Below are 24,450 nucleotides of genomic sequence, written 5' to 3' on the forward strand. Positions count from 1 at the left end.
AGAAGAGTCCAGCTGACCTAGCACAGGCCTTCCTGTCTTGCCTTCCCTGCTCTGTGACCATTCAGAGGGTGTCGCGACCCACTGGGGTTCACGGGGATCCCATCAATCAGCTCCTGTGTAGCACTGTACTTCCCACCTGTCTCTCCTCTGCTGCTCACATGCTGTCCCAGGGCAGGGGCTGGAAACCATCCTGGCAGACATGGGTAATAACCATGGCACCTGTGCCTGAGGAGTGGTGTATTTATTTCCCCCCAGTCCATGGCGTTGTGCCCGAGGCTTTGCTGAATCAGCCTGGTGCTGTCTGGCGTCCACCTCGCTACCGAGACCTCAGTCCCAAGGTCACGAGCGTTCCCTGGATGGTGCTGGCTTTGGCTTCCCCATTCTGATACTTTACACAGTGAACACGTACTTACTGAGCCCTTCCTGCTGTGCAGGGCACAGGGGTGTGTTATGAATGAGGGACGCCATCTCTGGCTTTGTGGAACACACAGTCTTGTGGGAGAGATGCACCCCGAGCTGACCAAGTGGATACAGTGGACAAGAGCTAAGAAAGGGGCAGGTACAGGAGCTAAAAACGGAGAGGAGCCCAATCTTCAGGGGGGGTGACCAGGTCAGGAAAGGCCTCCCCGAGGAAGTGAGGCTCCTGGATACCTGAGAATGCTTAGGAGGGGGCAGGCAAGGAGGCAGTGTGGAGGAGTGTGGGGACCTTCCTCACCAAGGGGGCGATGACCAAACCCAGCAGGCTTCCCCAGCCACCTCCCCCTTGGCCTGCCTGCTGTCTTTGGCACTACCCTCTCTTAAATGTTTCCCCCTCACCCCCAGGCCTACTTTTTCCCCTTCCTTACACTACTCTCTCATCCCCCCAGTGGCTCATCCTGCTCTTCACACAGGTCATTTCAGCCTTCCTGGAGGGTGGGCTGCTCCCCAAGGTAGTGCACAGTGATCGCAAGAAGCCAGGCTTGGAGGAGGCTGGTCTGGCTGGGCTCCAGCGCCTGCCTTACCCTTCACTGGTCATGAGGCCTTAGACAAGTAAGTGACTGGCTGCTCCGTGCATTGGAGTCCTGTCTGTAAAAGGGGTTCCCTCGGACAAGGCAGTCTAAGTGGGATAAAGCTCTAAAGCACTTTGCACAAGGTCTGTGTGAGTCAAGAGTTAACAGCCCTCTCCCTTTCAGTGCCAGAAACGGACTTGGTTCAGTTAACTTTGTTTTCCCTGGAAACCTGATGATTGTGGAATGTCAGGGTGTTCCCTGGCAACAGTGCTCATGGTAAAGCTGACCCCTGCTTGGTAAATTGCTTCTGGACTAGGAGTTCAGCCTCTCAATACCCAGTGAACTACAGCTTTGGGTTTCTTCAGTGTGGTGTCTTCTGTAACTAGGCTGGCTCTTTGCAGGGACTCTGAAAGCTCCATCTGTGGGGTTGTTACAGGAGATGTCAGCTCATATAGTGCCTGGGCCAGGCCCACTCCTGCACCTAGTCACCTTGGCCTTAAGTTGGCACCTGGGGTGACCTCATCTGTCAGGTGAAAAGATTAAACCTCCAGCTCGATTCATTTATTTACAAATACCTGTTGAGGGCCTACTATGGGGTAGGTTCTGGGAACACAGTGTTGAGCAAAACAGATCCATTATCTGCCCTCAAGGCACTTACAGTGCTGTGGAAAGAGGGCTGTCAGTCAAAGCATCACACAAACAACAATAAAAGAACACCCTGATAATAGGTACATTGTGCTATGAGTGTAGTGGGGAGGTTTGAGCTAGTTAGGGAGGCCAGGGAAGAAGTCATATTGGAGCTGGGATATGATGGATGAACAGGCATTAACCAGATAAAGAAGGGGGAAGGAAGACTCCAGAAGGAGAGAACAGCACAGGCAAAGGCTTTCTGGGTGGGGGATAGTGCATGGTGGAGAGAATGAGGGCAGGTGGAACTCTGCCATTCAGGTCCTGAGAGGCAGGGCTGAGCATGAGATCATTTAGTGACCCAACGCAGCCCTGAGCATAGATCAGTGAGAGCTGCTGCCCAAACAGTGTCACGTTGCTGGTATTTTTGCTTCTTCATCTTAAGAGCAATGAGAAACAGGCTAATGCAAGATGGGATGTATTGGTGGGAGGAGGGCTTGGCCTGATTGGATTTACAATATGAAATGTGAAGAGTTTATTCTAGCTGCAGGATGCTGAGATCAAGTCCAAGGGGAGTGAAATTTGAGGGGAAAGGTTTTGATGGAGAAAGAAGCCTGAGGTGTTTGCAGGCTTAACAGAGCTTCAGAGGGGGGTTAGCAGCAGGAGAGGAAAGGCAGCCTTTAATTTCAGGGGTCTTGGTGCCTTCACATCCCCATTTTTGGCTTCCATGACCCCCAACCACCCTTCCATGTTGCCAAACCACAGGTTGAAGGGAGGTGGGTGTGGGCTTTAACAGAAGATAGAGGTGCCCAAGGATGCCCCAACCACGAGCAGAACACCTTCAGGGCATTCATAAAAATAAATCAAGCCCCACAGCAGCACTTTCTGTAGCTTAGAGAGTTGCTCTTGGCATTGAAGACAGACATTTTCCATTAAATAAGATAAATGAAAAATCGTATTTCTTTTTGTCTCTCTTCCCTCCAGGCTTATATTTGGCACCCTTTACCCTGCGTATTATTCCTACAAGGCTGTGAAATCAAAGGACATTAAGGAATATGTAAGTAGCACTGTGTATTTTCGAGGGGGTTGGCTGGAGTCAGGTCAGGTGTGAAATGTTGGGGGAAGGGGATGCCCTCCGTGCTATGGGCACTGGAAGCAGGGAAAAGGAGTTCCTTCATCACAGTTCTCATGAGACATCTCAGGAGTCCTCTTTTCTGTCTAGACCTTCCCCTGCCTAGACCTAGAGCGTTGAGGTGAGAAAAGCAGGGAGGTACGGCAAGAGGCTGTGGCATCTGGAATTGGAGGTTTCTCAGCTGTGCCACAAGCCACAGGTGACTTCACCTCTCTCAGCCTTGATTTATTTGTCTGGAAAACACTCTGTAGACCTTAAAGCACCGTGATGGAGAAAAAGTCCAGCATCGCAGGCAGGAGCACGGGTTTTAGAGTCTGGCAGACCTGGGTTTGGTTCCTGGTTCTGCAGCTCTGTCCCCATTCCATTTCTTTCATTCCAAATCCACAATTCAGGCTGTGTTGCTCTATAACCTTTTGAAGGCAGAGGATTTTTATCATCCTATATCTGTTTTCATTGTTTTGTTTTTTGAGCCGGAGTCTCACTCTGTCGCCCGGGCTGGAGAGCAGTGGCACAATCTCGGCTCACTGCAACCTCCGCCTCCCGGGTTCAAGAGATTCTCCAGCCTCAGCCTCCCGAGTAGCTTGGATTACAGGTGTGTGCCACCACGCCCAGCTAATTTTTGTGTTTTTAGTAGAGACAGGGTTTCGTCATGTTGGCCAGGCTGGTCTCGAACTCCTGACCTCGTGATCTGCCTGCCTCGGCCTCCCAAAATGCGGGGATTATAGGCGTGCCACAGTGCCCGGCCCCTATATCTGTTTCCTGTAGCACATTGCAGAAGGTGAGCACATAGGAAGGGGATCTGGGAGGACTTACTGGTCAGAGCATAATCTCAATTACTGTTGGATGATCTGGGTGCCCTAGTCACCAGTTCTGAATGTGTTGGGCACCTTCAGGCAGGAGAACCATTAGACCACCGCTGACTGAGAAAGACCTGCTGGGTGGGTGGTGAGGGAAGGGTGTCCTTCCCCACACAGGACACAAACTCAAAATGCAAAAGGTGTGGATTTTGGCATCAGAAGACCGAGGTCGGTCAAGTCCTGGCTCTGACATTTGAATGATGCAGTGCTGGGTAAGTAGCTTAAACTTCCGAGAGCCTAAGTGTCCTCATCTGAACAGTGGGGTGGGTAATAGCCATGCCTTTGCCTCTTTTACTCAGATGTCTCTTGGCAGGTTTGGCGAAGGTAAAGAAACAATTCAAGGTGGGCTTAGAAAGTCAGTATTTTTTTTCTCAGATTTCCCAAGAAGTGTTTATGATGAAACCAACCATCTCTAGATCAACTGCAACCAGAACTCACCCCCCACCCCACCCCGCAATCTCCCACTTTCCCAGAACAACTTGCCTGGGCTTGCACCTTGCTGTTCGTAAGCAGGGAGTTCCAGAGGGGGGCGATTTTTCTTCTGGAGACCGGGTCTGTGGAATATGTGAGAGAATCTCAGAATGCACGCTATAAATAGCTGTTAAATTGCAAGCACAGAACTTCCTGATTCTCAATTGACTTGGCACAGGGCAAAGCATTAAGCAGCCTCTTCTAGCCCTCCCTCTCCCAACCCTTTCCCGCCTGCAAACTGTGCCAGAGAAGGAGGCCTTACCAGGATCACTGTGGTATAAGGTCTAATCCTTCACTTTGCAGGGGCGAAAACAACTCTGTCAGCTCTTCTGAGAGAGATCAAACCCTGGTAAATTGTTTTGCTCTGACTAAACTCACAGAAGCCTGGTTTATGACTAGAATGGCAATTCATTAATTTAGAGTGAAAACCATAATTGATGAGCAGAGCAGCTGTTTGTGTTGGCGGCTGAGCACATGCTTTTCCCAGTAGGGAACGTGCAAGAGTTAAGATTATGTTTCTCGGTAAAAAAGGAATCTGAAGAAATGAGCCGAGTAGTATCAGGAGGGAACTGCCTTTCTCTGCACTCAACACTCCTGTGTTTCCTTCCTGCAGTCCTTTCGACTAATGGGCCCATTTTGTTCAAGAGAGAAACCTGCGAGTTTCCTTAACACACCCACACCCCACCCAGTTGGTGACCATGTCCCTTCATCCCTGTCTCCTGAATAATCTTCCAGACCAGGTCTGTCGTCCTTCTCTGCTGCCGCTCTCAGAAATGAGATTCTCACTATTTTCCCTAGAAGGTTACAATAGCCTCCTATATTAGTTTTTTATTGTCACCATTACAAATTACCGTGAACTTAGTGGCTTAAAACACCTGTGTACTATTTTATAATTCTGAAGGTCAGACGTCCAATGAGTCCCACTTGGTTAAAATCAAGCAGGGCTGTGCTCCGTTTAGTGGCTCCAGGGGAGAGGCTGTGTCCTTGCCTTTTCCAGTTCCTAGAGGCCATTCCTGCATTCTTAGGCTTGTGCCCCTTTCTCCTCCTCCTTCAGAGCCAGCAACATTGCATCTCTCTGGCTGCTCTTCCATAACCACATCTCCCTCAGGCTCACTGGGAAAGGTTCTCCACTTTAAGGATTCATGTGATTACATGGGGCCCACCTGGGTCATCCAGGATACTCTTCCCATCTGAAGGTCCTTAATTTAATAATGCTACACAGTCCCATTTGCCATATGGGGATTAGGACATGGACATCTTTGGGGAGCCATTGTTGTGCCTATCACACCTCCTAACTGGTTCTCCTGCCTCCTGTCCCTGCTTTCCCACTCTGTTGCCACATGACATCCAGTGCCATTTAAAAATGGAAGTCTATTTATTTCACTCCCCCGGGTCATTTAATGGCTGCTTATCACCTGTGAGATCAAGCACAAACTTCATTACACAGCATTTAACACCCTTCTCAATCTTGCTCCTCCCTGCTTCCCAGTCGCTTCTCTACACGTCTTCAGTGCTGTAATCTCAACACCCAAGGTGTGGTTGGTGGCCAGCATTATCCGCATCACCTGGGAACTTGCTTGAATTGAAGACTCGGGCTTGTCTTTCTGTGGAAGGCACAGAAACGGTTATCATGAAGGAATTTTTGACACACATTCCCCTAGAAGTAGGAGGCATGGCATGCCATGTAGGGCCACATAGGGGAACCACCAGGGCTGGTCAGGAAGCAGAGGGAGCTCTCCTAAATAAAAATGGGCATCTTTCACAGGATCTCCAATTTAGAAACATTGCTCAGGACATTTATAGCTGCTTATGTCTTTCCAACCAAACTTACTGTACCTGGATTCAAGGTTTTGGGATGAAAACTTAAACAGAAAGGAATTTACGGGAATTTATAGAATTAACTAGGTAGCAGGAGAAAGATACCCAGGAACTGGGGAGGATCCAAGGAGGCTGGGTGGTGCTGACGGCCCAGCTCACACCATAGGAAAGTGTGTGATTAGGAAGCCTCTGCCAAAGTCACATTTTGGGCACTGGCTGCTTGTGCTTTCGAGGCATCCCCTGACAGTGCAGAGTCCTGGATAGGGGCCCAAATAACAGGACTTTCCTCCCACAAAGATGCTCATGTTGGGAGATGTCTCCCAATTTTAGAAGGCTTTGGATGCTGAGTAGTCATGGAAAAAAAATAACCAATACAGCTGCCTCTTAGGCTACCCCAAACTACATCCACATCCATTCCTTTACCCATATTTTGGCTTAAAAACAAGCTTCCAACAAGAATTCTATACAACTCACTCACTTGTCAAATCCAGATTCCGTAAGTTGCTGAGTCCAGCTCCAGGCCCAGTATCCCTGGGCAAAGTCTTCTCCTCCTCTGGTTCTGACAAGACCCAACCTTAATATTCAGCATTCCGAACACTGAATTGTTAAGTGAACGGTCACCAATGCAGCTCACATACTATTTTAGTGGGGAGAGAAAGAATTAAAATATAATTACTTAAAATATTAAAATCTATACTTCACACAGAAAGGAGGAAAATATGGATAGAAGATACAGTCCATATTCATGCAACTGGTCATGAGTTCATAGCTGTATTTGTGTCTTTTGTTAAAAGAAAAAAGTTTTTAGAGGGTGGAATCATGACTCTTGTATGAATATAAAATGAACACATGTTGAAGATTTTGCTTAACTTATGAACTAATGAGGGAACCAGTAAGGTGTTCAAAGGAGACCCCAAATAACAGACATATGTAGGCAATCAGAAATGTTGAAATGGATTTGTTAATAAATATTAAACTGATTACTTGGAGGGTGGGATGGGGAGATCAGTTGTATCTCTGCTGGACAAAATTTATTTGCACCTCTGTGGGTGAAACTATATGCATTGCAATCAGTTTTAACTTATAAAGTTGTAAAATAGCTCAAAGACATTGAAAAGCAGGACACCTGCAGAATCAAGATAATTCAGAAGGACATGCTGGACACCTAGCATTCCACAGGATACCCATTCTGAAGTCTTTCTCAGGTTTTCCGGAGGCTTTCCTCTTCCGCCATCCAATTCATGCTCCTGTTGCCTTCAGCTAGAGCTTTAGTGGGATTTGTTCCTCATCCTGTGATGGGGCCCAAATCTTTATTCCTGAGGAATCTGAGGTCTTGGCAATTTTGCATCTGTAAGGCTGTAGTAATGACCCATTGACTTTTTTTTTCTTTTCTTTTGATACAGAGTCTCGCTCTGTCACCCAGGCTGGAGTGCAGTGGCACGATCTCGGCTCACTGCAACCTCTGCCTCCCGGGTTCAAGTGATTCTCCTGCCTCAGCCTCCCAAGTAGCAGGACTTACAGGCATGCACCACCATGCCTGGCTAATTTTTGCATTTTTGTAGAGATGGGGGTTTCACCATGTTGGCCAGGCTGGTCTTGAACTCCTGACCTCAGGCAATCCACACACCTTGGCCTGCTAAAGTGCTGGGATTACAGGTGTGAGCCACCACGCCAGCCAACCCATTGACTTTTACCCCTGAACAAGACAGTACTAGGAGGCCCCCCCAAGGCTGTTTGACTTCCATCTGCTCTTCTTTCTGCCTCATTGTGTAGCAGCAGTCCTGGTTCCCCTTGATAATTAGGATCAGTTAGCACCTCAAAGCCCATAAGCCCCTTTATCATCTATTTCCTACTGGCGTGAGTATCGTGAAGCCACCAGGAGACAATATAAGTCTCTGCTTCCACTTCATTGAAACCATTTTGTATCCCCTGTTGGAAGCATCCATCCCTCAAGTACCAAAGTCATTAAGAAGCAGAGATCAGAGGTCTGAGGATGAGAAGCAAAAATGTTGTGAGTGCGTTAGAGCAGTGATTCTCAAACTTTAACATGCATATGAATGAACAGGGGATCTCCTTAAAAGCAGATTATGATCCAGTAGGTCTGGGATGGGGTCTGAGATTCTGCATTTCTAACAGGCTCCCAGATAATGCCAACAGTGCTGGTCCACGGACCTCACTTTGATTGCAAGGAGCTGGCATCAGGCTTGATCATAGATTAAGGAACCCTCATTTCCTTGGTTCCTGCACCTTTAGATTCTGGCTAAGAAGCACCACCATATGTTGGTCACTGGTTCAGAGGAGAAACTGCACCCTCCAGGACTGCACACCAATCTCATAAAATGCTGACTCCCACCTTGGTTGCTTTCGGAACCCTCCAATGCCAGGTAGCACTGTATAAGGCCAGCCACCGCAGGGCATTGGGTGCATAAGATCAGTGACTCCCCAAAGCATCAGCCTATTGCCTTATTTATTTTGCTATAAAGGAGGGTCCTTGATGAGAAGCAGTATTGTGTGGGATGCATCAAAAGGAAAAGGGTAATCCCTGAGTCCACAGCTTGCTGTGTGGCTGCCAGAAGCAGAGCAGTAGGAAAAGCAAGTCCACATGCAGAAAAAATGAGTATTCCAGAAAAGACCCTATGCCGCCCACTCCATGAGGGAAGGGGCCTGGTGGAATGAACCTGCTTCCAGAAGGCTGGCTGGTGCCTTGTGATATGGTATCAGCCTGGAGATGCTTGGTCATTGCTGCTGGCAACATGGTCTCTGAGCAGTGGTTGTGGCCAGGTCAGCCTTGGCGAGAGGGATTCCACATTGCTGAGCCTGTATGCTACCTCTGTCACTTCCACTTGGCTGTTTGGTACATGAGCCCATTGAACATGCACTATCAAGCCTGAGGAAGGAGGCTGGCCGACAACCACAGACCTGGCCATCTCATGCACTCGGTCACTAGGAGCCTCCTCTGCCGTGGGACCTGTTGGTGAGCATAAGCGTTGGGCCACCAATGTATTCATTCTCTGGGCCCATTCACCTCATTCCCAGACCACCTCAACAGGAGTCTCAGCCTCACTTCTTCCAAGAACCTCATCCTCTAGACAGAGCCTTAGCTGGTGTTTGAAAATGTGCCCAGGATTTGTTTTACTCAGGGATGGAAAGTCACAAAGACGTGGAAATGACTGTCATGAAGGAAGAAGCCTAGAAGTAGGAGAGTCACATGCTTTGTAGGGCCACATGGGGAAGCACCAGGCCAGTCAGGAGGCTGACGGAGAGTGGGAAACGTGGGCAGTGGCCTTCATTGTGGTTTCTGTGAGAAAGGTAAGGCAAGACAGTGTAAACATTTCAGATTGGCTAGGTGGAATCATTTCAGCAGGCTCCAAGGTGTGGGCGCTGCCTCTAGTTGTCTGGGCCCTGGCTCTGGGGTGGTTATGGTTGGGGAATATTGCCCAACCTGTGGGAGCTCCATAAAGGAAGTAATTTAGAGTATAGACTCTGGATTGGTTAGTTTGCATATGAAAGGTGTGCTGGGGCAAGGCTAGCCCTGGAAGGGCAGTCCCTCTGTAATCATTGAGGCCCCAGATGCCAGAGCATCAAGAATATAGAAAATAAGAAAATGGAGTTCATATACCCGGTGACAGTGCGTGAACATTAACTTAGGGCATTTCTCCCTCCAGGCTAAGTGCCCTGCTCAAAGTCCTGCCTGCAGGGGAATTTCACTTTCCCGCTATCCCAGGGTCACCCCTGACTATATAGCCATCCACGGTGAGCTCATACTAGCAGATGGTGCAGAGTCATCTGTAAAGCAGGCTTGAATTTTTTCTTTCTGTCATATGGCACAGGGAATTCCCTGTGAGGCTGAAGCGCAGGGCCCAGATGCAAGAGGGTGTGAAAGGCTTGAGAAATTGAATGTGCCTGGTTAGAGCAGAGTCCAAAGGTGAGGTGAGGCTAAAGAAGTAGCTAAGCCTGCTCCTCTGCAGCCCATAGGGAGGCCTTTGGCAGGCTGCCAGAAGCTCTGGAAGTGGGGTAGAATGGACCACGGAATTTCAGCCAGCTGCTGTGGCTCATGGAAAGTCTCCAGGCCGCTTCCTACCCTGAGCTCTGGAGCTTCTTGCTGTGGCTGAGGGTCACAGCATCTTTCCCATCTCTTCACTCCTAGATTCTGCTCCTGACCAGTTTAGAGAGACTCCCCAGTCATACTGTCAACGTTCCATTTGTCCAGGAGAGTTACTCCTGAATATTACCTCTCAAATTGGCCATAGCTCCCTCTCTCTATTCTGACTGAAGGCCTACCCAGGCTCCTCATCCCTATCTTGCAGGGAGGTTTGGATAGAATCTTTCAAACATGGAAAATTATATTTCAGACCTTGGGGAAAATAACTGTCATTTGATTTCCACGAGGAATGATGGGGAAGACCATTTCCTAGTAATTTTAGATGGATATGGTTTCCATCGCTGAGTCACCAGTGTTCCGTTGACCTTGTTAGCCTCAATGAGTCATTCTCAGATCCTTCTTTCTGCATGAAAGTATTTCAAAGGAGTGCATCATGGGAACTTCTTCAGGAGAATGCATTAAGTCCCCTCTCTGCCATGGCTGCAGCATCTCTGTCCATAGCCTCAACCTCCTTCCTGAGCTTTGGTCTTGCTTTTCTAGGAATCTGTTGGGCAATCTTCTTGGCTGCCCTGAGCCACATAAAGCTCAAACTCTTCTGCCTAAATTGGCTCTTTCTTTACTTTCTTGTTGGTGCAAGTGGCCCCATAATTATCAGTCACTGATGTCCTGACTTCAACAGGTGCCTTTCTTCCTATGTTTATGCAGTCATCAACTCAGTAGGCACTCATAGGGAGCATCTGTTGCCTCACAAGTTGTCTAATTCTGTCTTTTCTTCTCAAAAAGCCATCTAGACAGTATTTCTCAAAGTATACTCTTTCTTAACCTTTTGAAACCATTCTTTCTGTCCCATTCACAGTGCCAGCATTCTAATCCAGTCATTTGAAACATACTCGTTCGGTACCTATTATATGTCAGGAATTGTTTTGGGTACTAGAGATATAAAGATGTATAAGAAGAACTGGTCTCCACCCTCAGGGAGCTAACAATGTATTAGGAAAAGCAGGGGAATAAACAGGTACTTTCAAAGCAGTGTGATAAATGTTATGACAGGGAATGTGTGTGGTACTATAAAGAAAGACAAGGAGAGGGTATTTACCCAAACTTCGGGTATGTCCTAGAGGAGGTCACGTTTTTGCTGAGATCTGAGGGCTGAAATCAGAGGCAAAAAAAGATGCTCTGTTGAGAATTGAAAGACTCATATGGTTGGAGTGGAAAATGTGAGAGGGTAAGGGTGTGGATGAGCTTTTGATGAAAATAATTAGGGGCCAGTTTGCGGGTGTGGTGGATCACGCCTGTAATCCCAGCACTTTGGGCGACTGAGGCAGGTGGATTGCTTGAGCTCAAGAGTTCAAGGCCAGCCTGGGCAATGTGGTGAGACCCTGTCTCTACAAAAAATACAAAAAAACTGGCCAGCCTTGGTGGCATGCACCTATAGTCCCAGCTACTCAAGACGCTGAGTGGGAGAATCACTTGAGCCCAGCAGGTCGAGACTGCAGTGAGCTGTGTTTGCACCACAGCACTTCAGCTTGGATGACAGAGCGAGACCCTGTCCCCCTCAAAAAAAAAAAAAAAAAAAAAAAGGTAGGGGCCAGTTCATGCTAGGCCTCATAAGCCAATGTAAGGAATTTGGGCTTTATCTTAACAACAGTAAGGAACTATTGAAGGCTTTAAACTAGGAAAGAAAGTCACTCACTTTAGGTTTAAGAATTTTTTTTTTTTTTTTTTTTTTGAGACGGGGTCTTTTTCTGTTGCCAAGGCTGGAGTACAGTGGCACTGCAGCCTTGACCTCTCCAAGTTCAGGTGATCCTCCTGCCTTAGCCACCCTAGTAGCTGTGTCTACAGGTGTGCATCACCATGCCCAGCTAATTTTTGTGTTTTTTTATAGAGACGGGGTTTTACCACATTTCCCAGGCTGGTCTCAAACTCCTGGGCTCAAGTGATCCACCTGCCTCAGCCTCCCAAAGTGCGGGGATTACTGGCATGAGCCACCATGCCTGGCCTTAAGAAAATCATTTTGGCTGGAATTTGGAGGATGGATTGTGAAGGGGACAGAGGTGTAAAGACCAGCATGAAGTTGTAACTATTCTAAACAGGAGATGGTGGTGGTCTGAAGTAAGGAAATGGCAGAGGAGAATGGAGAAAATAAGATAGGTTCAAGAAAAAAACAAGAGGGTGGAAGTGACAGAACTTGGGGATTGGTTACCTGTGTTAGGTGAGGAATGTACAGTTTTCCCTAGGGACAGTGTCTAGTCTAGAGTTAGAAGCAGATGCCTAGAACAGAGCTCTAGGGAGGAAATGAAGACACTGAGAAGAAGTGGCAAGAAAAGCAATTGGGAAACCAGGACAATTGTAGTGTTGGGAGAGCTTTTCAGTATGTGATTGTTTCACTACTAGCCAAAAAGTCAAGCAAGCCAAGTAAAAACTGAAAAGAGGTTTCTTACACTTCCTTGAAGTATGTTACAAAGTGGAGGCCCCAGTGAGAGCAATTTTGATGTAATGGATGCACTGCAGTGAGCAAGTGAGGAATGAGAAAGTAGATCTTGCAAGTATAGATGACTCACTGGAGAAGTTTGTAGCTAAGGGTTACATCAAGGAAAGCGATTTTTAAAAAATTTTCTGAGATGGAGTTTCACTCTTGTTGCCCAGGCTGGAGTGCAGTGGCACGCTCTTGGCTCACTGCAACCTCCACTTCCCAGATTCAAGCAATTCTCCTGCCTCAGCCTCCTGAGTAGCTAGGATTACGAGTGCGTACACCACACCTGGCTATTTTTTGTATTTTTAGTAGAGACGGGGTTTCACCATGTTGGTCAGGCTAGTCTCAAACTCCTGACCTCAGGTGATCTGCCCGCCCCAGCCTCCCAAAGTGCTGGCGTTACAGGCGTGACCCACCACGCCTGGCCAAGGAGAGGGATTTTTAAAATTGTTATCATTGTCCTTTTGCTCTAATTGAAGACCCAAAACATGAATTGACTACTAAAAAGAAAAAGCCTATAGAGAAGGAATTCAGGCTCCTGACAATGTGTCTGGATACTGATGTTGAGAATTCCCAGATCCTGAGCCCCAGCAGGCTATAGACTTTACCATTGGACAAAACCTCATTTGCCCCCTGCTAAGGAGTCAGTGCTGCTACAGACAACCTGGCAGTGTGCAGTGTCTTAGACAGTAGTTATTTGATGGACTAAACCTACCTTGTTTTTCTGATAGAGAAGATCTGTAAGTAATCCATTGAGAAACATGTTTTAGAGTCACAAAGACAACAGGGATTCACCAGAACAGCTTTCATTTTTTGAAAGATATTTTTGCTGGGTATAGAATTCTAGGTTGACATTTTTTTTCCTTTTAGCACTTTAAAGATGTTATTCCATTTTCTCTGATAGTCATTTTTTCCAATGAAAAGTCAGCTATCATTCTTATTCTCATTCTCTTGTGTGTAATGCATCTTTCCATCCTCTCTGCTTTTAAGATTTTCTGTATGGTAATGATTTTTCTTTTTTTCTCTTCTTTTCTTTCTTTTTTTTTTTTAAGCAGTTTTACTATGACTTGCCTAGGTATGGTTTTCTTTTTCTTTGTATTTATCTTGCTTGGGATTCACTGAGCTTCCTGGTTCTTTGGGTTTGTTGGTTTGTTTGTTTGTTTGTGACAGAATCTCGCTCTGTTGCCCAGGCTGGAGTGCAGTGGCATGATCTCAGCTCACTGCAACCTTTGCCTCCCGGGTTCAAGCAATTCTTGTGCCTCAGCCTCCCAAGTAACTGGGACTACAGGCACTCACCACCATGGCCAGCTAATTATTATATTTTTAGTAGAGACAGGGTATTGCCAAGTTGCCCAGGCTGGTCTAGAACTCCTGGCCTCAAGCGATCCACCTGCCTCAGCCTCCCAAAGTGTTCCCATCACACCTGATCAGGGTTTGTTATTTTTTTTTTTATCAAATTTTAGAACTTTGTGGCCAGTATTCTTCAAGTGTTTTTTTTTTTGTTCTCCATTCTTATGTTTCTTTCCTTCTGGAATTCCTATTACATGTATGTTAGACTGCCTGATGCAGTCCAACACATATTGAGCCTCTCAGTGTTGTTTTCCAATCTAGGCTTTAGTCTGCATGGCTTTAGTCTGGATTTGTCTTCAAATACACAGATCTTTCTTTTGTTGTATCCAATATGCTGTTAATTCTGTCATACTGTTTCATTTCAGATATTGTGCTTTTGAATTCTAGGATATCATTTGTTTCTTTTTTAAGAGTTTCCTTCTTTCTCTTGAAATCCCCCATCTCTCCACTCATTGTATTCACATTTTCTTTTAGATTCTTTAACATATTTATACTTTTTAAAGAAAAATATGGCTGGGCACGGTGGCTCACACCTGTAATCCCAGCACTTTGGGAGGCCAAGTGGGTGGATCACCTGAGGTCAGCAGTTTGAGACCAGCCTGACCAACATGGAGAAACCCTGTCTCTACTAAAAATACAAAATTAGCTGGGCGTGGTGGCGCATGCCTGTAGTCCCAGCTACTCGGGAGGCTGAGGCAGGAGAATCACTTGAGCCTGGGAGGCAGAGGTTATGGAGAACTGAGATCGTGCCATTGCACTCCAGCCTGGGCAACAAGAGCAAAACTCCATCTCAACAAACAAACAAACAAACAAAGAAAAATGATACTGAACACATCATTTTCCTCCTAGGATAAGTATCTTGTTATGTGGTGACAAAACATAAGTTTAGTTTTCATAATAAAAGTTTTGTTAATAAGTTGCTGTATATCTGTATGTCTTCTTTGTGGAGTGTCTGTTCAGATCTTTTGCCCATTTTTTAATTGGGTTATTTGTTTTCTTATTGTTGAGTTTTAAGAGTTCTTTGTATATGTTGAGTACAAGTCCTGTATCAGATATATATCTTGCAAAATATTTTCTCCCAATCTGTGGGAGAAAATTGAGTTGTTTGTTTTCTTATTGTTGAGTTTTAAGAGTTTTTTTTGTATATTTTAAATATAAGTGCTTTATCAGATATGTGTTTTATAAATATTTTCTCCCAGTCTCCTTGTTCTCTAAATGTTACCTGTGCAGAGCAGAAGTTTTAAATTTTATTATTATTTTTTCCTGACCACCTATTACCATCATGTCCTGCACCAGTGTTTCAGGTTTATTTTTAAATGTCCTTTGCTGGGAGGAAGGGTCCATTCAGTTGGTTGGGAGCTTAGAATTTTATTTTTGGCTTACAATCCAGTATGTAGATGGTTTGCTGGTAGCCTAAGAATCAAAAGAGCAATGCAAAATTGATACTTTGGCTTTGTTAGAATTCCTCACCTCACAGGGACTTCAGACCTCACTGGACAAATTGTAATTTGTCAAACCGAAGTAAAATATTTAGGACATTTGTCACTGAATGCCATAAAGTGTTACAATCTAGGAGTTAGCTAATTTTGCAGATGAAATGGCAACAACAAATATAACTTAGACAATTTGGGGGACTAGTAGGATATTTTCCACAGGGAGTTCAGGGTCAAAGGCAAAATTACAACAAATTTAGTTTAAATACCTCATTTGGCTTTATTATGAGCCTTGAATTGGGCAACACTTCATTCTATAAAATAGAACAAGTGTTCTAACAAGCTGAGCTGAAGGGATTGGCTTTATAGACAGAAGGGATGAAGAAAAAAGGTTTTGAATTTTAATGAAGTCCAACTTAACGATTTTTTTCTTTCATAGATCATACCATTGATGTTGTATCCAAAAACTCAGTGCCAAAGCCCGAGGTCTTTAGATTTTCTTATATGTTGTCTTCTAGAAGTTTTTTAGTCTTGTGTTTTGCATTTAGACCTATGATCCATTTTGAGTTAATTTTTGTGAAAGATGTAAGGTCAGTGCCTAGATCCATTTTTCATTGTTGTTATTGCATGTGAATGTCCAGTTTTCCCAGCATCATTTGTTAAAAAGACCATCTTTTCTCTACTGAATTGCTTTTGCTCCTTTGTCAAGGATCAAATCACTATACTTGCGTGGGTCTATTTCTGGGATCTGTGTTCTGTTCCATTTATCTATTTGTTTATTTTTTTACCAGTTGCACATGGTCTTGATTATTTTAGCTTTACATTAAGTTTTGAAGTCTGATAGCTTTAGTCTTTCAATGTTGTTCTTCTTTTGTATTATATTAATTGTTCTGGTCTTTTACCTTTCCATATAAACTTTATAATCGGTTTGTTGATATCCATAAGAAACTTGCTGGGATTGTGATTGGGGTTGCCTTGAATCTATAGATCAAGTTGGGAAGAGCTGACATCTTGACAATATTGAGTTCTCCTATATATGAACATGAAATATTTCTCCATTTATTTAGATCTTTGATTTCTATCATTTGTATAGTTTTCTTTATATAGACTTTTTACATATCCTGTTTGATACATTTCTAAGTTATTCATTTTTAGATGGTACTAACATAAGTAGTATTTGTGTTTTAATTTCAAGTTCCAGTTATTATGTAGGAAAGCAATGGACTTTTATACATTAACCTTGTATCCTGCAACCTTGCTCTAATCATTTATTAATCCCAGGAGGATTTTTTTGGTGAGTTCCTTGGGATTTTCTACGTAGACAGTTACACCATCTATGGGGAAAAATGGTTTTATCTCTTTCTTCCCAGTCTGTATATGTTTTCTGTTTCTTGTCTTATTGCATTATCTAGGACTTCCATTATGATATAGGAGTGATGGAAGAGAATATCTTTGCCCTTTTTCTGATCTTAGGAGGAAATCATCTATTTTCTCACCAGTAAGTCTAATGTTAGCTGTAGGGTTTTAAAAAAAATATGTTCTTTATCAAGTTGAGGAGCTTCCCTTCTATTTCTACTTTGCTAAGGTTTTTTTTTTTAAGTCACAAATGAGTGTTGGATTTTTTTCATTACTGATTCAGTTTCTTAAATAGACTATGGGCCCTTTGCATGTTTTTAACTGGGTTATGTACCCTTTTATTGTTGAGTTATAAGAGTTTTTTATATATTTAGATATAAGTACCTTATCAGATGAATGATGTGCAAATATTTTCTACCATTTTGTGGGTTGTCTTTTTACTTTCTCGATGGTGTCCTTTGAAGCAAAAAAGTTTTTAATTTTGATGAAGTCTAATTTGTCTTCTTTTTGAGGTAGGATCTTGCTGTGTTGCCCTGGCTGAAGGGCAGTGACATGATCATAGCTTACTGCAGCCTTGAACTCCTGGGCTCAAGCCATCCTCCTGCCTCAGCCTCCCAAATAGCTAGCTAGGACTACAGGTGTGTGACACCATGCCTGGCTACTTTTTGAGTTTTTTAGTGGAGACAGTGTGTATTAGTCTGTTTTCACACTGCTATAAAGAACTTCCCTGAGACTGGGTAATTTATAAATGAGGTTTAATTGACTCACAGTTCTGCATGGCTAGGGAGGCCTCAGGGAACTTACAATCATGGTGGAAGGTGAAGGGGAAGCAGGCACCTTCTTCACAAGGTGGCAGGACAGAGAGAGACAGCAAAGGAAACTACCTGTTATAAAACCATCAGATCTTGTGAGAACTCACTCACCATCATGAGAACCACATGGGGGAAACCGCCCCCATGAACCAATCACCTCCCACCAAGTCCCACCTCTGACATGTGGGGATTAAAATTGGATTACAATTTGAGAAGAGATTTAAGTGGGGACACAGCCACACATCCAAACCATATCATGGGCTCTCACTATGTTGCCCTGGCTGATCTCAAATTCCTGGCCTCAAGCAATTCTCTCATCTTGGCCTCCCAGTAAATTTTTTAGTTTGGTTGTTTTTTTTTTTGTTTTTTTTCCCCTGAGACAGAGTCTTGCTCTGTCACCCAGGCTGGAGTGCAGTAGCCCAATCTCAGCTCACTGCAACCTTTTCCCCCTGGGTTCATGCCATTCTCCTACCTCAGCCTCCTGAGTAGCTGGGACTACAGGCGCCCACCACCATGCCCGGCTAATTTTTTGCATTTTTAGTGGAGACGGGGTTTCATCGTGTTAGCCAGGATGGTCTCGATCTCCTGACCTCGTGATCCACCCACCTCGGCCTCCCAAAGTGCTGGGATTACAGGCGTGAGCCACCACGCCCGGCCTTTTAGTTTGTTTTTTTGTGTGTGTGCTTTTGGTAGTATATCTAAGAAAGCATTGCCTGATCCAAGGTCAGAAATATTTAATTATATGTTTTTCTTGTAAGTGTTTTATAGTTTTAACTCTTACATTTAGGACTCTGATCCATTTGAAGTTAATTTTTGTATATGGTATGAAGTTGTTCAACTTTATTATTTTACATGTGGATATCTAGTTAACTCAAAACATATTGATACCTTTTAAAGCCCTTGTCTGCTAATTCTAATATCGAAGTCATCTGTGGATCTGTTTCTATTGACCAATTTTTCTCCTAACCATGGATTATATTTTCCTATTCCCTCACGTGTAGTATTTTATTGTATACAGAACCTTGTGTGTGATTCATTGTGGAAACCACAGATATTTTATACATTTTTCTTATTTTTTTGTGTTTATAGCTTTAGGGGGTACAAGTGCAGGTTCGTTACGTGGATATATTACATAGTGATGAAGTCTGGGCTTTTAGTGTAACCATCACCCAAGTAGTCTAAATTGTACCCATTTGGTAGTTTCTCATCCCTCATCCCCTCCTACCTTCCCACCTTTTCAAGTCTCCAAAGTCTATTATTCCACTCTCTATGTCCATGTGTACACATTATTTAGCTCCTATTTATAAGTGAGAACATGCAGTATTTGGCTTTCTGTTTCTGAGTTATTCTACTTATGATAATGGACTCCAGTTCCATCTATATTGCTGCAAAAGACATGATTTTTTATTATGGTTGGGTAGTATTCCATTGTGTGTATATATACACACACATATATATGTATATATATATATATACACACACATATATATGTGTGTGTGTGTGTATATATATATGTATATACACCCCATTTTCTTTATTCAGTCATCCATTGATAGACTTCGGTTGTAGATTTTTTTTTGCCTTCTTGTGAAGAATGTTGAGTGTTGTTCTAGCAGGCAGTTAAATTCAGGCAGATCACCTTGACCCTGTGGCAGCTAGATAAGTTTTATTTGGGCAGGTATATTTAAATTTTGCTCTTAGTCATAGAGTTAATCTCTTAGTGTTAGGATGTAATTTTTATTGCTAAGATGTGGTCTTCCAGGTGTTTCACTGGAAATTCCAAATGCTTACCAAACCCCTCTAACTTTGCATGACTTGAATTCCAAACTTTGTTTCCCCAACAGTGGGCAGAAGCTAAATCTCTGCTCAACTCTGAGCTTTTCAGCTTTCCAGCTGTTTATATCTACATTTATATCTGTATGTATTTATATCTATATTATTATACAGACTTCTTCGCTTGGAGTCTTACCTGCTTCTGTGCATTTCGGGGACCTGCCAAGTTTTTGAAGAGAATTTATATGTAGATTTTTGGGGCTGCCCCTTTATGGCTTCCCTAATTCTGAGATTTTTCTCTGTCCACTTCCAGCATCTCTGGCAGTCTCAAACTGCATTCTCCATTTCTTTGGACAAATAAGACTCTGGATTTGAGATTGAGTTCTCTCTGCCCCATGATGTGCAGAGTGAGGACTGTCCTTAGCCACACTGACTTGTACTAACCCAGTGTGGTTCCCGTACTCCAAAACTTGAATCCCTTCCAGTCTCTGTCTGCTTTTTATATTGCTCTCCAGTGCCTTCAAACAGTTGTTTGGTGTTTATTATCATTATTAGTAGAAGCCTTAGTTCAATATAAGCTACCTCGCTTTTGCCAGAAGCCAGAAGGAGTAGACTAAGGAATCTGGACTTGATTCTGCAGGCTGGGATATTTTAAGTGGGGTGATAGTCTGATGAGTTTATACTTTTGGGAGAATAGTACAGGGGTGGCTTGGTATTAGGATGGGTTGCTGAGGGGAAAGTCAGGAAACAAGGGAAGTAGGAGTAGTTCAAGAGAGAGGGGACAAAGGCCTTAGGGGAGAAAGGCAGTAGAAATTGAAAAGGATGGTCACATGGGAGAGATAAAAAGGAAGATCAGAATTCCTAGATTACTACCATGCCATCCCAGAGAGTGTGGCCCAGTTACACTTCATTCCAGGGTGTGTCTGTGTGGAGGCCTAGAGCATTTTCTCCCCTGATGTTCTGAAAAATGACCTGATTGAATCCTGGGTCACTCTTGGTCTGCAGGTCTCCCCGGCTCACTTTAGGGCCATATGACCTTCAGCCTGAGTCAGTTGTGGAACAGCCCATTTGCTTCCAGCTTCAAGATCTGGAGCAGAACTGGACATAAGCTGGGGAAGGATAGGGAGAAGGCTACAAATGCAGACTGCACCACCTGGACGTGCCTCCGAATCTGCCGCCGGGGCCTGTTCTTCCTGGTGTTGGGCAGTGTTTTTCCTGGACCTTTTCTACCAGCTGTGTTGCTTTCTGTTTCAACAGGTCAAATGGATGATGTACTGGATTATATTTGCACTTTTCACCACAGCAGAGACATTCACAGACATCTTCCTTTGTTGGTAAGTACTCCAGGAGTTGGGATGTTTCTAAGGACTATTTTGCTTAGTGTCACTCAGGGGGAGGTGGGAAAGGGCTGAACCCAGCCTCAAACCTCACCTCAGGCCAGAGACGCAAGAGCAGGGATGTTAACTGGAGCATTTTCAATAGATTAGTCTACAAAGTTGTTCTTCAAGTAAATATTTATTGAATGACCTTATAAAGAGCAGTTAGTTATTGTTCTAAGCCCTGGGGATATAGTCATGGACAGGACAGATACACGTCCTCAATTAATGGAGTTGGTAAAGAAGCATTCGTACGTTAAAAAAGAAAAGGAACAAAAGAAACAATGCACAAAAATGCACAGGAAAAACTGAGTTTCCTTCTCACTCAATTCATTGTCAACATAATCACTACTCACAGTTGTGTATCCTCTTAAAAAACTAATATATGGCCTAGGTGTGGTGGCTCATGCCTGTAATCCCAGCACTTTGGGAGGCTGAGGTGGGTGGATCACCTGAGGTCAGGATTTTGAGACCAGCCTGGCTAACATGGCGAAACCCCATCTCTGCTAAAAAAAATACAAAAAAATAATTAGCCAGGCATGGTGGTGCACGCCTGTAGTCCCAGCTACTTGGGAGGCTGAGGCAGGAGAATCACTTGAACCCAGGAGGTGGAGGTTGCAGTAAGCCAAGATCGCATCATTGCACTCCAGTCTGGGTGACGGAGCAAGACTGTGTCTCAAAACAAACAAACAAACAAACAAAAACTAATATATGTGTGTGTGTATACACACATTTTACACATACTTCTTTTTTTTAAAAGCAGTATTATAGTATACATAAGAGTTCTCACTTTGCTTATTAAATTTATTTTGGAAATACTTTTATATGAGCATAAATACATCTACCTATTTTTTAATGGCCACATAATATTTCATGGCATAGATGGAGCATAATTTATTTGTCATCCCCTTTTGATAGGCATTAAAGTTGTTACCCATTTTTTTCTCTTATAAGCAATGCAGCTATTTCCAGCAATGAAGCAATTAAAAAACAAGCTAAATCTTTGTATTGCTGTATTGTGCCTTCTTAGGCGAAAGAAGCTGTAAATAATATATCGATTTCTGTTTGTATTTAGAGTTGAGTGTGTGCACATGTGAATGTGAATGTCTGTTAAAAGTAGTGTGGAAAATATAGTTAACGAGGGTTATTTCTACGACTTGGGATCATGGGGTTGGTTTTGCATTTGCTGTGTTGTACGAATGTTTTAACCATGGTGAAGTGTCATCAGAGAAAGTAATCAAGATATTTCCACTTTGGAGAAAACAGGTTCTTACCCAAAAAGGATCAGTATGAAATTACCCTCTGGGACGTCCTAGGCCAAGGAATAGACCTGAATAGCACTCTCTGAATCCTGTTTTGAGTCAATGGCTTTAATTATCTTAGTATGTACTTTTCCCCACAACATAGCTTTCACCTCCACTGAGAGAAGTAGATGTCCCAGCCATTGTAGCCTCAAGCTGTAGTGAAGGAGTCTGGATTTCCTAATTCAATATGCTTGTGCCTTCGCACCCTGCAGTGTGCACAGATAATGCAGCAGACTCTGGATGAAGCTGAGTCTCCTTAAGTGGAGACAGAGCTCTCTGCTGAGCCATCCCTTGTCTCCCCAAGGCCTTGAGGCTGGCCCTGGAAGTCAGGCCATTTTGTACAGAGCTACATCAGGAAATGAAGGGGTGGGTTGCCCCTCCACACCTGTGGGTGTTTCTCTTTAGGTGGAACGAGAGACTTGGAAAAGAAAAAGACACAGAGACAAAGTATAGAGAAAGAAATAAGGGGACCCAGGGAACCAGCGTTCAGCATATGGAGGATCCCGCCAGCTTCTGAGTTCCCTTAGTATTTATTGATCATTCGTGGGTGTTTCTCTGAGAGGGGGATGTGTCAGGGTCGCAAGACAATAGTGGGGAGAGGGTCAGCAGACAAACACGTGAACAAAGGTCTCTGCATCATAGACAAGGTAAAGAATCAAGTGCTGTGCTTTTAGATGTGCATACACATAAACATCTCAGTTCTTTACAAAGCAGTATTGCTGCCTGCAGGTCCCACCTCCAGCCCTAAGGCGGTTTCTCCCTATCTTAGTAGATGGAACGTACAATCGGGTTTTATACCGAGACATTCCATTGCCCAGGGACGGGCAGGAGACAGATGCCTTCCTCTTGTCTCAACTGCAAAAGGCATGCCTTCCTCTTATACTAATCCTCCTCAGCACAGACCCTTTACGGGTGTCGGGCTTGGGGACGGTCAGGTCTTTCCCTTCCCATGAGGCCATACTTCAGACTATCACATGGGGAGAAACCTTGGACAATACCTGGCTTTCCTAGGTAGAGGTCCCTGCGGCCTTCCACAGTTTTTGTGTCCCTGAGTACTTGAGATTAGGGAGTGGTGATGCTGCCTTCAAGCATCTGTTTAACAAAGCACATCTTGCACAGCCCTTAATCCATTTAACCCTGAGTTTGACACAGCACATGTTTCAGAGAGCACGGGGTTGGGGGTAAGGTTATAGATTAAGAGAATCTCAAGGCAGAAGAATTTCTCTTAGTACAGAACAAAATGGAGTCTCCTATGTCTACTTCTTTCTACACAGACACAGTAACAATCTGATCTCTCTTGCTTTTCCCCACAAGGAAACTCCTGTCTGATTCACAAAGATGAGAGTAGAGGCCGGCCCAGTCAAGACTGTGTAGTCAATTAAATAGCACCTCCTGCCATCCAGCCTTTCCTCCTTAACCAGGCCTTCTGTCTGGTGCTAGGGGCCTCTTCTGTCCTCCCGTGTTAGTCTCACGAGCTCATTCCTGGGGATATCAGCATTTCAGCCTCACTGCTTTTTGCTGGGTGGAAATCCTATCTAATGATGGCTGTGTTCCTCCTGGGTAGCTGGAATATGCCCTTACCTGTGGCCCTGGAATTTTAGAGTTGCATATCTAGTAAGTGCTCAACAACTATTTCTGGAATTGATTTCATTTTGATTTTGGGAGGCATATTAGTTTTCGATTGCTGCCATAACAAATTACCACAAATTTAACAGCTTAAAACAGTACAAATGTATGATTCCACAGCTTCTGTAAGTCGGAAGTACAGGTGGAATCATCCTCTGCTTAGAATCTCACAAGACCAGAATCAAGGTGAGGGCCAGCCTGGTCTCTTATCTGAAGGCTCTGGAGAAGATTCCCCTTCCAGGCCCATTCAGGTTGTTGGCAGAATTCAGTTCCTTATGATTGTAGGACTGAGGTCTCCGTTTTCTTGACACATGCCACCACCTTCATCTTCAAGCCGATGATGGCATGTCGAGTCCTGCCCATGCTTTGACTCTGTGTCTGCTTCTGCCACCAGTTAGGGAGGATCTCTGCTTTTGTTTTAAGGGCTCTTGTGATTAGATTAGGCCTACCCCAATAATCCCATATAATCTCCCTGTCTTAAAGTCGTCTGATCAGTAACCTTCATTACATCTTGGCCAAAACTCTGCCGACCACAGGGGGATGTTTGATGCCTGGTGTGTTTGGAGCATGTATGCAGGTATGGGTAGAATCCCCCTCTCTTCCTGACCCATGTGGAGGCCTCTTCTGCTCCCTTATTTGGTCTCTTAGCTGGGGGTGTCCAGGCAGTTTGTGGGTGGGAAGTGAGGGTCCTTTGCTCTTCTCCTGGTGGCCTGAGTTCTGCTTCTGCAGGAAAGAGGCTCCTTAGGAACCTTTCTGCCTGCTTTATCCCACAGCCTGATCATGCCCTCAACCTGCTTTCTCTTTTTCTCCCAACCTCCAGGTATCATAGATCCTAGTCTTCTTCTGGGAGGGTCCTCTCTCTCCTTCCTTCCTCTCACCCTGAGAACAGGCACAGGATGGGCCCATCAGGGAAGGCAGGAATTTTGCTTCACTTCCAAGGACATGGGCACC

At 44.4% G+C, this 24,450-nt stretch overlaps 1 protein-coding gene across 2 annotated transcripts in view; it reads left to right on the plus strand.

The window, feature by feature from the left end:
- The window catches only part of REEP1 (receptor accessory protein 1), a 123,571-nt gene that overhangs the window by 52,792 nt on the left and 46,329 nt on the right, over window positions 1-24,450 (plus strand). For both annotated transcript variants that reach the window (XM_034953498.2, XM_034953499.2), the window contains exons 2-3: window positions 2,601-2,673; window positions 20,451-20,527. In XM_034953498.2, coding sequence (XP_034809389.1) covers window positions 2,601-2,673; window positions 20,451-20,527 — 150 coding nt within the window. The remainder of the gene's footprint in view (window positions 1-2,600; window positions 2,674-20,450; window positions 20,528-24,450) is intronic.

Source organism: Pan paniscus, chromosome 12, assembly GCF_029289425.2.
Source record: "Pan paniscus chromosome 12, NHGRI_mPanPan1-v2.0_pri, whole genome shotgun sequence".
NCBI lineage: Eukaryota > Metazoa > Chordata > Mammalia > Primates > Hominidae > Pan > Pan paniscus.